General features: G+C 34.7%; 2 protein-coding genes across 13 annotated transcripts in view; one reads left to right on the top strand and one right to left on the bottom strand.

Moving 5' to 3' along the window:
* The window catches only part of LOC128250541 (uncharacterized), a 24,218-nt gene extending 7,046 nt beyond the window's left edge, over positions 1-17,172 (top strand). For 2 of the 10 annotated variants that reach the window (XM_089339530.1, XM_089339529.1), the window contains exon 5: positions 4,644-4,913. In XM_089339530.1, the coding sequence (XP_089195656.1) occupies positions 4,644-4,646 (3 nt within the window). In that variant the 3' untranslated portion in view covers positions 4,647-4,913. Of the gene's footprint in view, positions 1-4,643; positions 4,914-11,041; positions 11,248-11,852; positions 12,066-13,293; positions 13,365-14,028; positions 14,090-15,824; positions 16,491-16,569 lie in introns of those variants that run through there. The other 8 variants (XR_016237868.1, XM_089339528.1, XM_089339527.1 and 5 more) reach the window with 8 other exon arrangements.
* LOC149131370 (uncharacterized) lies at positions 3,450-10,007 on the bottom strand. 3 transcript variants are annotated; one of them, XM_089339534.1, is made up of 4 exons: positions 9,235-10,007; positions 6,335-6,351; positions 5,610-5,670; positions 3,450-3,933 (listed from the first exon to the last, which is right to left on the bottom strand). In XM_089339534.1, the coding sequence occupies exons 1-4, from the start codon at positions 9,246-9,248 to the stop codon at positions 3,717-3,719; spliced, it is 309 nt and encodes a 102-aa protein (XP_089195660.1). In that variant the 5' UTR covers positions 9,249-10,007; the 3' UTR covers positions 3,450-3,716. The 3 variants fall into 3 exon arrangements, with proteins under 3 accessions (XP_089195660.1, XP_089195658.1, XP_089195659.1); XM_089339532.1 differs by having other exon boundaries at positions 6,335-6,405; positions 9,235-10,006; XM_089339533.1 differs by lacking the exon at positions 9,235-10,007 and adding an exon at positions 8,084-8,188 and having other exon boundaries at positions 6,335-6,405.

Genomic DNA, 17,172 nt, shown 5'->3' with positions numbered 1-17,172 from the left:
TTACGCATAATTGTAAAGAGTGATCTAGCGGAACGTTTCGCACACCGGTGCTGCTTAACGGCACATCATCCGTCTTTATGTTCAGAGTTCAAACGCTGCCCAGGTCGACATTACCTTTCATCACTCTGGGGTTGATAAAATAAGTACCAGTTGAGCACGGCGCTTGATATAATCGATTTACTCAATCACCGAAACCTTCTGGCCTTGTGCCCAAAATATGAAACACACACACACACGTGTGTGTCTGTGTGTGTAAGCGTCTGTATGCCAGTAGGTATGTCTTTTACATATATGCATATGAGTGTATGTATAGATAGAGATAGAGAAGACTAAGAGATAGGTGAATAAGAATATGAATTGGCACGCGTATGCATGTTGTTAAAATATTAGCTTCACAATCCCACACTTTTGTCAGAAATACGGGAGGGGCACAAGCGGAAATCTTACTGAGTCGTCCAGTATAGCTTAATTTTTGTATTAATTCCATAATGCTTGCAATGGACTTAATGTATACGAGACGTTATACTTCATGCTTATCCTCTTCCTATATTTCAAAATAACCTGAAAAGCCCGAGTCAGTACAACTGTTGTAGGTCCAAGTTAGACTACTTTGTTTATCTACCTTATCGGAACTCTTATGCTTTTCTAACACAATATTCCATACTAGACTTTTATTTGATTTATTATATGGCTAACATAGTGTCGGAAACTAAATTAATATAGTGCAGAAGAGTCCATATAATTTTCATCTGTGGCTAACTTGTCTCTACTTTGACGTTTCTCTTTCAGGTGGTATTATATGTACTCGTATCATTCTTCCTCAGAAATCTGAAAAGTAGGCGGTTTATTGCAAGTGCTGTTGCGTGAAGTGTCTTTCATTTCTTAATCAATACTGAAGATTTAACTTGGCCAAACACCACACTGATGCTTGTATCTTTCTATGAGTCAATCACATGAACTTTTATATATTTTAGTCATTAGACTGCGGCAAATCTGAAGCATCATCTTGAAGAAGTTTTGTGCCAAAATGTCGAATGAATTTTAAATCTTGGTTATCATTTATCGGAAGGTGATGATGAATTGTTAAGTTACGTGGACGTAAACACACCGATTACGTTTGTGAAACGCTGGGCAGGGGAAACAAACACAGACACAAAAGACATATATGTATATACATGCATGCATGCATACGTACATACATACATACATGAATACCTACATACATGCATACATACATATATACATAGTGTGTATGTATGCATATATATATATATATATATATATATATATATATATATATATATATATATATATATATATGACGGGCTTCTTTCAGTATTTCCTCTACCAAATCTATTCTCACCATGGTTTGATTTACCCGTGGCTAAATACTTGTCCAAAATGCCAAGCAGTTGGACTGAACTCGAACTCGGACCATGTGGTTAGGAGGCAAACCTCTTACCACACACCCACTTTGATCTTCGGATATCTTTAAAATATTTCTTTTAAATCACTGCCAGTACAGAAATCTGATTTACTTGAATTGTGTCCCACCTATAATTTATCTCACCAGATAAAATCAAATGCAGGATGGTGATATCTGTGTTATATATGACACCGCAACGAAATTTCTATCCTTTTTTTTTTTTATCTTTTGATAGTGATATTTCCTATTTACTTCCATCTAGAAATCAATGGAAATTGACTTCTATTCCCTTCAAACTTTGCTTTCGTGACCTGGACATCAACGTTTTCAAAGTGATCTATTTTCTATTATATTTTAGACAGATTCAGCGCTGAGTTGTAGAAACAGACATATTGTTATAGCTAATATTCTGATCAATACCACACATTTGTTGTTTAGTTATTTGACCTTGTCCACTTGAACATGTCCTTTAGTGGCTTACAATATGCGCATCTCTGATAATGAGCAGGAGTAGTGAGTGAGTATCAATGCCATATGATGAAAGGGGATTTTTGGAGTGTGAATCAATGTAAGAAAAACAAAGTCTGAAGGAAATATTAATCCTTTTTCATAGTTTCTAGAGAAAAGCAAAGAGGAAACAGAAGTTGTTACCCAAGGACAAAAATAGTGCTACACACTGTTACGATTTATGGACGTTAATGAAAGAAGCCAGATTTTCTATGTATAGCGAAAAGTGGGGAATGCTGGAACCATATTTATCGTTTTTTGTTTCCTTGCTTTTCTTTTCTTATCTCTCTATTTTCCTGTTTCTTTTTTCTTAAATGTTATAATGTAGAACTTGCCGAATATTCTGGTTTTTACAATATTTATAGTGTGACACTCCAATGTAAATCTTACCATCCATATCCGAAACTTAAAAGCAAGAACCACAGCGAAGAACGAAGCACAAAGAATTCGTTACGTTCAATGACGTAAAAACAAATAGGACAGCGAAGAACAAAGCACTAAATATTTGTAATAGTTTGATAAATTAATTTAATTGGAATTTCATTAAAATTTCACGGATTAATAGCATAAATATATGAGATATTTGATGCGAGTGTCGTACAAAATTAAGGGTTGTTAGGAAACTCATGTTTGTTGGTTATTGTTTACATATTTTCACTTCTTTTACCATTTCCGCTCTTGGTCAACATACGTGAATCTCTTTCCAGGATAAATTACAAAAATCAAACTTCTGCTCGTTAATATTTTATATTTCACAGTCTTTCTTGATGTTTATTCAAAGTGTTATATTGTTATAGGATCTGATAGTTGAGTTAATTTCAAAAATTGAAAAAGTAGTAGTAGTAGTAGTAGTAGTAGTAGTAGTAGTAGTAGTAGTAGTAGTAGTAGTAGTAGTAGTAGTGGTGGTGGTAGTGGTAGTAGTAGTAGTAGTAGTAGTAGTAGTAGTAGTAGTAGTAGTATCAGCAGCAGCAGTAGTAGTAGTAGTGGTAGTAGTATCAGCAGCAGCAGTAGTAGTAGTAGTGGTAGTAGTAGTAGTAGTAGTAGTAGCAACAGCAGTAGTAGTAGTAGTAGTAGTAGTAGTAGTAGTAGTAGTAGCAGCAGCAGTAGTAGTAGTAGTAGTAGTAGTAGTAGTAGTAGTAGTAGTAGTTCAGCAGCAGCAGCAGTAGTAGTAGTAGTAGTATCAGCAGCAGCAGCAGTAGTAGTAGTAGTGGTAGTGGTGGTGGTAGTAGTAGTAGTAGTAGTAGTAGTAGTAGTAGTAGTAGTAGTAGTAGTAGTAGTAGTAGTAGTAGTTCAGTAGTAGTAGTAGTAGTAGTAGTAGTAGTAGTAGTAGTAGTAGTAGTAGTAGTAGTAGTAGTAGTAGTAGTTGGAGGAGGAGGGAGAGGAGGAAGGAGTGGAGCAGGAAAAGAGAGCAGGAGGAGGAGCAGGAACAGAAGCAGGAAAAGAGAGCAGGAGCAGGAGCAGGAGGGGGAGGAAGAGGAGGAGGGGGAGGAGGAGGGGAGGAGGAGGTGGCGGAGGAGGAGGAGGAGGAGGAGGAGGAGGAGGAGGAGGAGGAGGAGGAGGAGGAGGAGGAGGAGGTGGAGGATGGGGAGGAGGTAAAGTAGCAGCAGCAGCAGCATCAACAGCAACAACACTTAATTGATATTTTTGTAGTCGAGTGTGTTTTGCTGTGTTTGGATCCTTTTTTGTTTTTTTGGTCTGTCTTCGTGATCTCACCGATTTTCTCCTTGTATAAAAACCAATCTAACGTATGACATTTATCCACGAGATTCACCAGAGCAGAACGTTAATAAAATGGTAAATTTACAATAGAAATGAGAAAAACTATTACAGTTTGGAGTATACTGTTGTTAGCCACCTGGGTGATATTTTGAGAATTACAAAGACAGATACGGAAACGTTTACATCGACATCTGGTACCTGGGCAGCAAGCATATTGTGGTGTGTATGAGCTTCTGTCACAGTAAAGTTCGTTACAGCGCCCATGTCTCTTAATCTTCTTACTGTAAATACAGAATATGATAGGAAACAGAATATATTATTAAATTAAGGTGTCTCGTCGAGGGAGAAGGCAAAAAATATTGGTTTTTAAAATAAAATATATTAGATATATATAAGGATCTCTTCTAGGGACCCTATTATCGATGTCTTCAACAATCTGAGTATGCCATAAGGTTCCATGAGGTTTCTAGACATGAGTTCTACTCACGTGTCAAGTTTCATCAAAATCGATAAAACGATGTAGGAGGAGTTAGCTAACAAATCCACAAACACACCCACAGATAGAACTTCCCACCTATGTAGTAGATTATATATATTCGAAACGTTTGTCCGTAAATAATTCTCCATTCTGTTTACTGAGAATGAAATGTTCTTACTTCAAGGATATCTGGCTTGTATAACTATGATTTTTATTTCTGTCCCAAACAATTCGCATTTGACGGAACGCTATATTTGAAATGTACACAGTCAAAAGTATTTTCTCTATTTTCTATAACCAAAATCAGTCTTTCCTTCACATTTCAATGTGCATTGTGTATACATGTTGCACTGTTACCTGGATAAGCATAACCGTCTACTGCTAAACACATGTGTCATATGATCCTCACACAGAAAATCATGAAATCGTCATCTTTACAAATATAGAACGTTCTGAAAGAGCATAATTTTACGCATCTGTTTTAATTGATGACTTCTCTCCTTTATCTCTTAGTGATTTCAGCTACTAATCTCGGCATGGAAGAACTCGAAAAAGAATCGATGAACAGGTACTCCAGGTATTCGTCTCATACCAGAAGAAATTAATGCATGGGTAAATGATACATTTCAGGGCTCAGGACAGGCCACAGTGGAGTGCTGCTTTCACATCTGGGACGATGCTGTTCCTATATACACAACTGTCTTAGAACCGCATCCAGAGAAAGAGTATTTGACTTATCGGAATAAAATTATTCACAGATGTGCTCCAGCTTCATCCCCACAAGCATGTTCTTTCCTTCCTCCGTCTTTTCTGGCGCTACTAAACGTAAAATGGCGTCTGACTCTGAATTCGCTTCCACCCAGGCGTTCTCATCTTATTCATCTTTCTTCTTTTCATCATTCTATTTGTGTCCAAACCTCAGGCCCAGCAGTAATTCCTACACCCAGTCCTTCCTTCCCAGGATATCAACTTCATGGAACTTTCTCCCTGTTCATACCTTTTCCGTAAGTGTTCACTTACAAAGTTTCAAGATGAAAGTGATGACAAAAATTTTGTAGGCAAAATATAAAAAAATATTATTTAATTTTTACTTATGAAAATAATTTTCTCTTCGATAAATCTCGCTTCATATCTTCCCCTTTCCGAGTTTCTGTTATGCAGAAACTAAAATTTAGAAACAGTCTCAGAATTTGAATTTGCCAATACGAATAACTTTTCTATCATAGACTCAAGGCCTGAAACGTTGATGGAGGGCGCTACTCCCTTACATAAGATCCTAGTTCTCAACCAGTAATTATTTCATCGACCCAGAAATGATGCAAGATGCAGTCAACATAGGCGAAATTTCAACCCAAAACAAAGCCGGAAGTAGTGACACAAAGTATTTTATCCAGAATGTTAATGATTCTGCCAGCTTACCGCCTGGGCAATATTAAGTTAATTACATAATTATAAGAGATACAGATATGTAGTTCTTACCTATAAATCACTTCACTTAAACTTATATTAGCTCCTCTCTGTTGATGGACGGGAGAAACGTCTGAAAGAGACATTAAAATACACACGGAAGAATTAGATAACAATTTACCAAAGTTTTGCGTAGAAATACATAAAAGATGTAGGATCATTACGACTGGAACTCATATTTCCTCGCTCAGACAGTTAACATGGCTCCTCAATGTAGTGATGGAAATTTTTAATGCATAAACGAGATAAAAACCAATGGAGCAATAAAAAAGAAGGACAAGAAAACAAAAAAAAAACACGAGACATTATATATATATAGCTCCTGCTGGTTGTATTCTGTAATGATTTTAATAATTATGAGTCCTAAAGGCGGTGGCGAACAGACAGAATCATTAGCTCGACAGACATTATGCTTAGTGGCATTTCGTCCGTGCTTACGTTCTGATCTTATATAGAAGTAACAGATCAGAGCACACCACTAGAATTCTTCTTGGTTTGTATATAAAAGATTAGTCAGTCATTTTGATAATTAAATGTTACATATTATATTGAAGAATCTTAATTCCGAATATCTGACCTATGTGTAGAGTTATTTATTTGAAGGTTGTAATTACATATAAATGGGGTTACGTACGAAAGACCGTTCAGGTAACGTTATTCATTTTTCTTCTGCCCCCCTTTTCTCCCACTACATATCTGATGACTATAAAGTAAAAGAGGTTTCTGATTATACTTACTTTGTTCATCGGAGAAGCTGTATGAAATGAATGCACAAAACAATAAGACACTGATGCTTTTCATCACGCACCTAATGATATAGAAATATAACAACGGGAGTCATTAGAAACGGAATCTTTATTCCTACAAAGAAGCAAAGGTCTGCAGCTGAAATTTAGCTAACATCTTTTCGCTGTCCAAATTTATTTCACCGAAAATCCGAGCTTTACAGCATTATCATTTAAATACTAAAGAATATAGCTAATTTAATTGCACCAATAGTTCTAATGCAAATTTAATTCCAACAAAAGTACTAATGTAAATATTTAATTGAGGTGAAGATGATGTCTTCGAAGAATTTGTCCGTAAATATTCTCGATTCTGTTTACCGTGAATGAAATGTTCTTACTCCAAAAGTATCCGGCTTCTATAAATATATGTCTGTTATTTCTGTCCCAAAAAATTATGCGAGGATTGTCAATTTGCAGTTGGCAGAATGCTGTATGTGGAATGTACACAGTCAAAACTATTCGCTATATTTTCTATAACCCAAATCAATCTCCGCTTCACATTTCACTGTATGTTGTCCAATGCACAACAGATTCTACTAGTTTCATATTTCCTCATTAACTGATCCCTGTTATCAACTGTCTATATGCACATACACGGAATCCTTTTATGTAAAAAAAAAAGTAACAGTAAGACTGAAAACGTAATGTATAGACGTAAATTTACATCTGAAGGAAATGAATTCTTTTACAGTAGTGTGACATCTCTAATTCTCTAGATGAGACTGGAAAGATCATTCAGTAATAAAAAAATAAAAGTTTCCAAAGAAGTCTTGGTAAATTAATCTGGTCTATTAAAGACAGAAACAAAGATTATCCTATCAATTAAAAATTGATAGGAGACGTCAAACTTTTGGGTGAAAACACAACAATGTCTATATGTTGTTTTTTTATATGCCAACATATATATTCTTTTTTTCTTTCTATTCTAGGTACAAGGTCCGAAATTTTGGGGGAGAGGGCCAGTCGATTAGATTGACTCCAGTACGCAACTGGTACTTAATTTGTCGGAATTTGAACTCATACCGTAAATATAGACGAAATACCGCTAAGCATTTCGTCCGGTGTGCTACCGTTTCTACTAGTTCGCCGCCTTATGCGAACATGTATATTGAGACTAGAAAATCGGTGCATATTCCAAATTGTTGTTTAGGAACAAGTTATTCCTACTCCAGCAGACATATTGTCAAAGACATTAAATTATCATTTAAACATTTAGTAATATAACTAATTACAACAATGGTTATAAGTACTAACGCAAATTTATAATTTACGCCGATATAATGTTTTAGAATCATTTTTAATTATTGTCTTTCGATAAATTGGGAAAATGAGAACATTTTTCCAGAACTTATGACAAATATAAAGCTGTTGTAGTCAACATTAATATTTCCATTTGTTTCTTAACCAAAAAACCAAAACTAGAATAGCTATAGTTTATCCCAAAAGTAAAGATTAAAACTATGCATATTCACCAAGTACAAGCGCTGAATTGTAAAGCGAAAATTTGTAAATCCTTAAGTTTTTTTGAAATCTCTCTGTTTGAGGTTCTTCGGTTGTACACATGAACACAGGCAACAAAAAACGAAGCTTATAAACATATATTCTACCTCTATAAGACATCATCATTACCATAACAATCTGTACATTGTTATTACTAATTTATATACAGCTACAATGAATGATTTGAATGTTACATACTTGTTATACTCAAACGGTAAAGTTCAAATTAGATGATGGTATTTATATATATAGTCTGTGTGCACTAGCTTTCTTATTCTTATCTCATTCTCCACTTGCTATGTATATATATATAATACACACACACACACACACACACACACACACACACACACACACAGATATATATATATATATATATATATATATATATATATATATATATATATATATATATATATATATATATATTTCGGTAACATCTATATATATCAGTTTGTGAGGGGGTAGGTGGGTTTGTGAAAGGCATGATTAATGAGATGAGATTCAATATTACTAATCTTTGTAGCTCGAACACCTGTGTGGAGTGATAATAAAGAATAAGTCATTTCAAACAATATTAAATTTATATTCTCAGTTACGTCAATGTTCATCAATGAACGACAGACCAACATCTGTGTGTCAAGAAATTAGTTCACATTTTTCCCTAAGGAAAACGGTTACAGGAATTTGAATAAGCAAAGTTGGGTTGTAACATCTTTTCAGCATAGCTTACACTGGATTTCAAAATGGTGGACACGTTTTATTTTCAAATAGAAAATAAAATAAAAATCAAATCGATTCAAATCGATTCAAAATAAATCGTCTAAAATCAATTCTATTCAAAAATATAGCTAATCTTCGAGTCAAAATACATTAATAATAATAATAAAATGAAAGTATATATATCAACTAACAATAAATAAAAAATGAATTTATATAAAAATACTTATTTTACCAATAAATACAAGAAAGACATTTAACAATATTACTGAAAATAAATGCAATACTTATCTTAACGAAGCTTCGATAAGATAAGCATTTTTGCCTTTGTTTTCGTGCAACAGTCCAGTTCCTCCGAGAAAACATCTGGAAATAAATGTTTCATATTTTATCTCAGTCCCTCAGCCTTATTCGAACCTTCGACCGAACCGACTGTATTCCCACACAAAACAGTTATGAGCGTATTCCACAAGTTGAAAAATTCCATTCACTCTGTTCCGAATAAATTAACTGAATGTTTTAGCAATTATATTTTTTGCGTTTTAATTCAGTCACGAAACATTACATTACACGCGAATTCACCGTAACACCATGTGCGACTTTTGTAGATTTAATTAATTCCAGCTTACCAATATACTTCCATGTTTCTTCAGTTACAATGGTAATATCACGTCCAGTGTCTAACTGCATTTTTACTCTTATATTTTTAATTTTCACATTTACACATTTCCTCTTTGTTATATTACCATTTTCTTTCGACGCAGTCTTGTTTATTCATTTTTCTTTGATCCAACGTTTTGGTTTTACAGTGCGCTTTTACGTGTCCAACTTTTCCACAACGGGAACATTCCGCTTTCTTATTTGGGCAGTTTTCCTTTTTCCTGATTTTTGTCCTGTTTGTACTGTAGTTAAGTACACTCCTGAATTCTATTCTATTGCGCATTTGTTTCACTTGGGAGCAATATTTATGTTCAATTTTCTCTGTACTGTATCTCAAATTTACTATTCTTTCACACTCTTCGGACATTCGTTGTAGTGTTTCAACTTGGTTTTGTTCCAGCTTAGCGAGAATTGTTCTTGCAGTTGAAGCTGCTGTTGTTGTGTTTTAGTTGCTGTTGTTGCTTTCTTTACAACTCGAGCAAACCCGCCAACAAATTTTCCATAATTTTATGATTTTTTTTTTTTTCCGTAAAATTCGCTCAAATATACTTTTGTGAGTTTCGTAACTCCTTGTGAGTTTGTTAATTCCTCGTCGCCACTGTTGTATCCTTAATGGCGGATTGTTATAATGCCCACTCTGGTATAGCTGAATAGTCAGTTAGACCAGTAAAGAACACGACTTTCTATATCCGACTACTACGCACTCTCCGTCGACACTGACTGACGTCACCTTATTTATAGTGACCTTCACATACCACTCGTCACGTAGGAGGGGTGTAACATTATCGCTATTTCCCCCACAACACAAACACCGGCAGAAAAACAAACTTACGCGCGCGCACGCACACACACACACACACACACACACACACACACACACATATATATATATATATATATATATATATATATATATATATATATATATATATATATATATATACAGAGAGAGAGAGATACATATATTTCAAATAGACCTACATATATTTCGACTGCATCGGTTAGTAAACGTTGTCGGTCCACTTTCTTTCGACAAGCAAATCGACCCTAAGCCCGTTCTCTATCGTTCTCATTTGCTAAATCTCCAAACTATGGCGATACCTGACACCCGCGTTTGGAGCCAACCACAGACGGAAATCACACGCCCACATATGTTTGTGTGTGTGTGTAATTTATTAATGAGAGAGAGACGGAATATGGAAGAGACGAGGATCTTTATTGATCACTAGAAACGTTTCGACCCATCTAGCATCGATCCCTGGCGTATTCATTGGTGTAGTTGTATCTCCACAGGTGATTTTAATAAGTATCTCATTGAGATAATCTCCGTTTCGCAAGATGTCTTCTCGGCTTTCGTATATAGATGTGGCAAATTAAGGTATACATCTTCATTCTTATTGAACATCTATTGAGCAAATCACAGATACAATAAGAAATACATACTGAATGCAGTGAAAAAAAGTATTAGGTATCTAATTACATCGACACCTGTCCTCAACTGGTACTTATTTTATCAACTGGGAAATGATGAACGGCAGCTGATATCGGCGGAATTTGAACTCAGAATGTGAGGACGGACGAAATGCCACTGACCATTTTGATCAGCGCGTAACCGATGCTGCCGGATCGCAGGGAAGGAATAATAAAACAAACCAACTGACACAACATACATTAATCATTAGCAGCACGAAGAGACACACCAACCACAGTCCTGTTTATTTACTTATCACCGGTCAACATTATTTGTTATGATAACTTCTTTTATTCCTCTTTCAGTTTACTGGTTTTAGTCATTAGACTGCGGCCATGCTAGGGTGCCACCCTGAAGAAATTCAGTCGAATGAATCAACACCAGTACTTTTTTTTAAAGCCTGGCACTTAGTGTATCGTTCACTTTTGCCAAACTGATAAGTTATGGGAGTCTAGAGTTTTTTTCTCTTACAAACAAGGATCGGCTTTCACAGAAGTTAATCAGAACCAAAGTAAGTACTTAAGCAATCTTGTTTCGCGGCCAGTGGTTTTTCATATGTTGCTCTGATATGTGTGAGAAAACAGAATCGACATTTAACCGTGATATATGGAAATAATTCTACATTATTTCAAGAAAAATGAGGAGACGATTTTTGCATGGGATTGATTCTTTCATAGGAGTATGCGCGGTATTTCATATGTGAAGCTAGTTGCACAATATAAGGTAGTTATAAATAAAATGTCATTGACCCTGTGCCTTATGGATTAGGAATGACCTGGATTTAAGCAACAATTTGGATTTTCACAGCGACTTTTAGGAATCAGTATATGTTGGCATGTGATAAACAACATTTGTGTTATAATCTCAAATTTTGACATCTCCGAAGGGGAACATTGGCATAAGTGAGGACATAAATTCTGATATAGTTTGAAATGACGTTTTTTTCTCATTACTAAATCACATATCTGTCGAACTACATAACTTAGTAAATACTGAATCACATCGTATAAATCATGCTCTTGATATATGTGTGTGCGTGTGTACGTATTTATGTGTGTGTATTTGTGTGCATGTGTGTATGTGTGTGTGTGTGTGTGTGTGTGTGTGTGTGTGTGTGTGTGTGTGTGTGTGTGTGTGTGTGTCTGTGAAGAAAAGATAGAAACAATAAAGTGTGAAAATTGAGAGAGAAGAAAGCAAAAGCTGGAATAACGAAGGGTTGAAGCTGTTCAGTAAGTTACTAACAACATACAAACATCATCAACCAGCTTGAATATTGCACAAGAGAAAGTTAGAGAGTGTTTTATATAAATACCGTTCTTAATATAACAAGTATGTAGCATTTAAATTATTCATTATGGCTGTATGTAAATTAGTGATAACAATATAAAGAGTATGTTATGGTAATGATGATGGTGGTAGTGGTAGAGCTTAATTTGTTTGTTGCCGGTTTGCATGTGTACAGTTCAAGAACCGCAAAGAGAATAGGCGGAATGTTTTACAAATTTCCACTTTATATCTCATCGGTTGTATTTGGAAAATGTGAGGCGGTGAGCTTGCAGAATCGCTAGCACGCCGGGCAAAACGCTTCGCGGTATTTCATCCGCCGCTACGTTCTGAGTTCAAATTCCGACCAAAGTCGACTTTGCCCATTATCATTTTGGGTTCGATAAATTAAGTACCAGTTGAGTACAGATGTGGTCGACTGTCCCCCTCCCTGCAAAATCCAGGCCTTATGCCTATATTACAAAGAATTGTATTTGGAACATGTGAATCAGTTTGCCCCGTACTTTTTGGATAAACTCGAGCTTTTCTAATTATTATCTTTTGATTAATGCTAATTATTTGTGAAGAAACAGATAAACCTATTTAGGCTGGATATTTGTGTTATACATTTCTCATTATTTTATGAAAGATGTTCTTATTTTCTTTTGTCGGGACGAGACATTCACATTCATCAAACTTTGCAACAGAGCACGACTGCAGCCGTCAACTCCATACAACTATATTTGGGCGGTTTTGCTATCATCGGGTTGCTGTTTTTATTGAGTTGTTGCACCAGTATTCTTTGATTTGAAACGTGAATACACTCTGGTTTTGGTGTACCTTTGACATAGTAGTAAAAACAACAAGTTTTTATACGTTGTTTTTAGATGGTGTGTGTATGTGTTTGACAAGCCTCACATACTTGTTTGGGACAGAAATAAAAATAATGTTACTACAGAAGCCAGATACATTTGAAGTAAGGACATTTCATTCATAATTAACAGAATCGAGAATATTTACGGACAAATTCTTCGAAGACATCATCTTCACCTCAATTAAATATTTACATTAGTACTTTTGTTGGAATTAAATTTGCATTAGAACTATTGGTGCAATTAAATTAGCTATATTCTTTAGTATTTAAATGATAATGCTGTAAAGCTCGGATTTTCGGTGAAATAAATTTGGACAGCGAAAAGATGTTAGCTAAATTTCAGCCGTAGACCTTTGCTTCTTTGTAGGAATAAAGCTTCCGTTTCTAATGACTCCCGTTGTTACATTTCTATATCATTAGGTGCGTGATGAAAAGCATTAGTGTCTTATTGTTTTGTGCATTCATTTCATACAGCTTCTCTGATGAACAAAGTAAGTATAATCAGAAACCTCTTTTACTTTATAGTCATCAGATATGTAGTGGGAGAAAAGGTGGGCAGAAGAAAAATGAATAACGTTACCTGAACGGTCTTTCGTACGTAACCCCATTTATATGTAATTACAACCTTCAAATAAATAACTCTACACATAGGTCAGATATTCGGAATTAAGATTCTTCAATATAATATGTAACATTTAATTATCAAAATGACTGACTAATCTTTTATATACAAACCAAGAAGAATTCTAGTGGTGTGCTCTGATCTGTTACTTCTATATAAGATCAGAACGTAAGCACGGACGAAATGCCACTAAGCATAATGTCTGTCGAGCTAATGATTCTGTCTGTTCGCCACCGCCTTTAGGACTCATAATTATTAAAATCATTACAGAATACAACCAGCAGGAGCTATATATATATAATGTCTCGTGTTTTTTTTTTGTTTTCTTGTCCTTCTTTTTTATTGCTCCATTGGTTTTTATCTCGTTTATGCATTAAAAATTTCCATCACTACATTGAGGAGCCATGTTAACTGTCTGAGCGAGGAAATATGAGTTCCAGTCGTAATGATCCTACATCTTTTATGTATTTCTACGCAAAACTTTGGTAAATTGTTATCTAATTCTTCCGTGTGTATTTTAATGTCTCTTTCAGACGTTTCTCCCGTCCATCAACAGAGAGGAGCTAATATAAGTTTAAGTGAAGTGATTTATAGGTAAGAACTACATATCTGTATCTCTTATAATTATGTAATTAACTTAGTATTGCCCAGGCGGTAAGCTGGCAGAATCATTAACATTCTGGATAAAATACTTTGTGTCACTACTTCGGCTTTGTTTTGGGTTGAAATTTCGCCTATGTTGACTGCATCTTGCATCATTTCTGGGTCGATGAAATAATTACTGGTTGAGAACTAGGATCTTATGTAAGGGAGTAGCGCCCTCCATCAACGTTTCAGGCCTTGAGTCTATGATAGAAAAGTTATTCGTATTGGCAAATTCAAATTCTGAGACTGTTTCTAAATTTTAGTTTCTGCATAACAGAAAATCGGAAAGGGGAAGATATGAAGCGAGATTTATCGAAAAGAAACATGTGGGAAGCTTATATAAGTCTAATATATAATCGTATATTAACACCGATCAAAAAAAGCAATCGTCTTTTAATTCAGTGCATATACATGTAGGCGTAGGAGTGACTGTATGGTAAGTAGCTTGCTTACCAACCACATGGTTCCGGGTTCAGTCCCACTGCGTGGCACCTTGAGCAAGTGTCTTCTACTATGGCTTAGGACCGACCAAAGCCTTGTGAGTGGATTTGGTAGACGGAAACTGAAAGAATTCCGTCGCATATATGCATATATATATATATATATATATATATATATATATATATATATATATATATATATATATATACATACACACATACACACACACACACATACACACACACACATACACGAAAAAGTGATACAAATCAGTATGCACACACACAAACATGGAGATACATGTATGTGCGCTTCACATAAATGAATACATATGAAGAACCACACACACACACACACACACACACACACACACACACACACACACATATATATATATATATATATATATATATATATATACATGTACATATATGTATGCATTCATATATACACACGTACACACACAACAACTACACACACACACACACACACACACACACACACACACACGCACACACACACACGTCAACGCTTACACATATTCGGTTAAAATGTCTTATTGATTCGTTTTGTTTCTCTTTTATTCCCTGATGAGAAGATTGCATTGCTTTACATTATTCTATTCCTTGTAGAATAATATCAATGTTTTCTTCAAAACATATGTCGGTGGTATAGAACTATGTCGGTGGCATTTGAAAGTAGATACATCTAATTAATATACGTTCATATTTGTTACAATTATTAACTGAAGAATACAATATTCTACTTGTTACCTCCCCTCTAACTATTAACAACAGTTATTTATTAATTCTCCTGTCACTGCATACATCTATTTTTGAAATTCTGGACATATACTTATATATATATATATATATATATATATATATATATATATATATATATATATATATATATATATATATATATATATATATATATATATATATATTTATATTTATATTTATATTTATATTTATATATTTATATACATAGACGTTAACAAATTCAAGAAAGTACACTTAGTAACCGTTAAAAGAACAGAAGACTATGACTTGTGGTATTTGTTTCGGTTTTCATGTTTTGAGTTCAAGTCCCGTGAGATTCTTTTTTCTATCGACGTCGATAAGATAGATACCAGTATAGTTTAATCCTCTTTCCCTACAAATTCCTTGCCTTCTCCCTGAATGAGAAACCATAATTTAATAATATTTCTTTTATTTCCTAATATATTCTGTATTTACAGTGACAGGATCAAGAGAGATGGTGCTACATGTTCCCTACGGCCTTGTGCACATGCTCCGATAGAGAACTGCTGCAAAGGTCACAATTGTATATGTTATGTGGTGCCCGGGGGCACTCGTTGCGTGTGTGTTGCCCCTGAGGTTGATAACGCTATACTGCAAACTGTAAGCGCTTTTCTCGTTTTCCTTGTAAATTTTAATCTTATTGACGTTCTGTTCCTGTGAATCTTGTGGATAAATTGCTTACGCCAGATTGTTTTTCATGCAAGTAGAAAATCAATGAGACCACGAAGACAATGAATTTGATGTTTTAGGTAAAGAGCATTTAGAACTATAATGCACAAATTATCCAAAGGAGCCAGACAAACAGCAAGCACAAAAATACACTCAACTACAAGAACATCAACTAGTGCTGCTGCTGTTGCTGCATGCTACTACAACTACAACAACAAAATGAAAAACTACTACTACTACTACTTTTTCAATTTTGATACTAACTCAGTTATTAAATCCTATAACAAAAGAGAATTATGAACGAACATCAAGAATAAAATGGTAAAAGATGAATTTGTCTAACTACCATGAATTAATACAACGATTTTATACATAATATATTAATCCGTCAAATCTTAATGAAATCCCAATTAAATAAATTCATTAAGCAATGACGAATTCTCCGTGCTTTGTTCTTCGCTGTTGCGTTCGTTTTTAACTTGTGGTGATAGTTGTTAATATTTTACATTGCAGTGTCACATTATGGTTTCAATAAAAAAAAACAGTCATGGCTGAGTTGGCAGTTGATGACAGACGATACGGTTGAATTACGACCACTTCCAACGCTCTTTTTACAGACATCAAATGTATAAGCTCCCGCAGTCCACACTGTCCATCCACTCTTCAGATGATTACACTTGATTTGCTGATGATTTTACAGTAATTTCTTGCAAATGGAGCGACCACACAGTCTTCCGCATTTTCTACATCTAGGTTGCAATACTGAAGAAAAATGTCAGATAATTACGTGTATATATATATATATATATATATAAATAATTTAGATTCAAGGTGAATATGGTACTTAAGTTTAGGCACCAGAATTAACTATGGTATTATCCATACAATTTCAAAATAAGGTGATTAAAATCAAAATAAGCAACAAGGATATGCAAAGTTAATGCAGTACGATCGTTTCATGCGACTCCATTTATTTAAGCAATGTGAACATTACATCAAATTAAGATATTGAAATTTAATAAAATTTCATTTCAACAGAAGGACATATTTTTAGAACTACATTTAAACTCTCCAAGTAGAAAGGAAGAATACAAAAAAACATTTACATAAACTCAC

The sequence above is a fragment of the Octopus bimaculoides genome, chromosome 22, assembly GCF_046866305.1.
Source record: "Octopus bimaculoides isolate indiv1 chromosome 22, ASM4686630v1, whole genome shotgun sequence".
Classification (NCBI taxonomy): Eukaryota; Metazoa; Mollusca; class Cephalopoda; order Octopoda; family Octopodidae; genus Octopus; species Octopus bimaculoides.
The sequence above is the reverse complement of the archived record's forward strand: the minus strand, read 5'-3'. Positions and strand labels throughout refer to the sequence as shown.

Excerpts from the sequence above, each read along its gene's own strand:
- LOC149131370 (XM_089339532.1), bottom strand. Across the intron at positions 5,671-6,334 it reads CAGCTTCTCCGATGAACAAA|ACGTTTCTCCCGTCCATCAA; the intron begins GTAAGTATAATC and ends TGTCTCTTTCAG. Across the intron at positions 3,934-5,609 it reads TTAAGTGAAGTGATTTATAG|TAAGAAGATTAAGAGACATG; the intron begins GTAAGAACTACA and ends CTGTATTTACAG.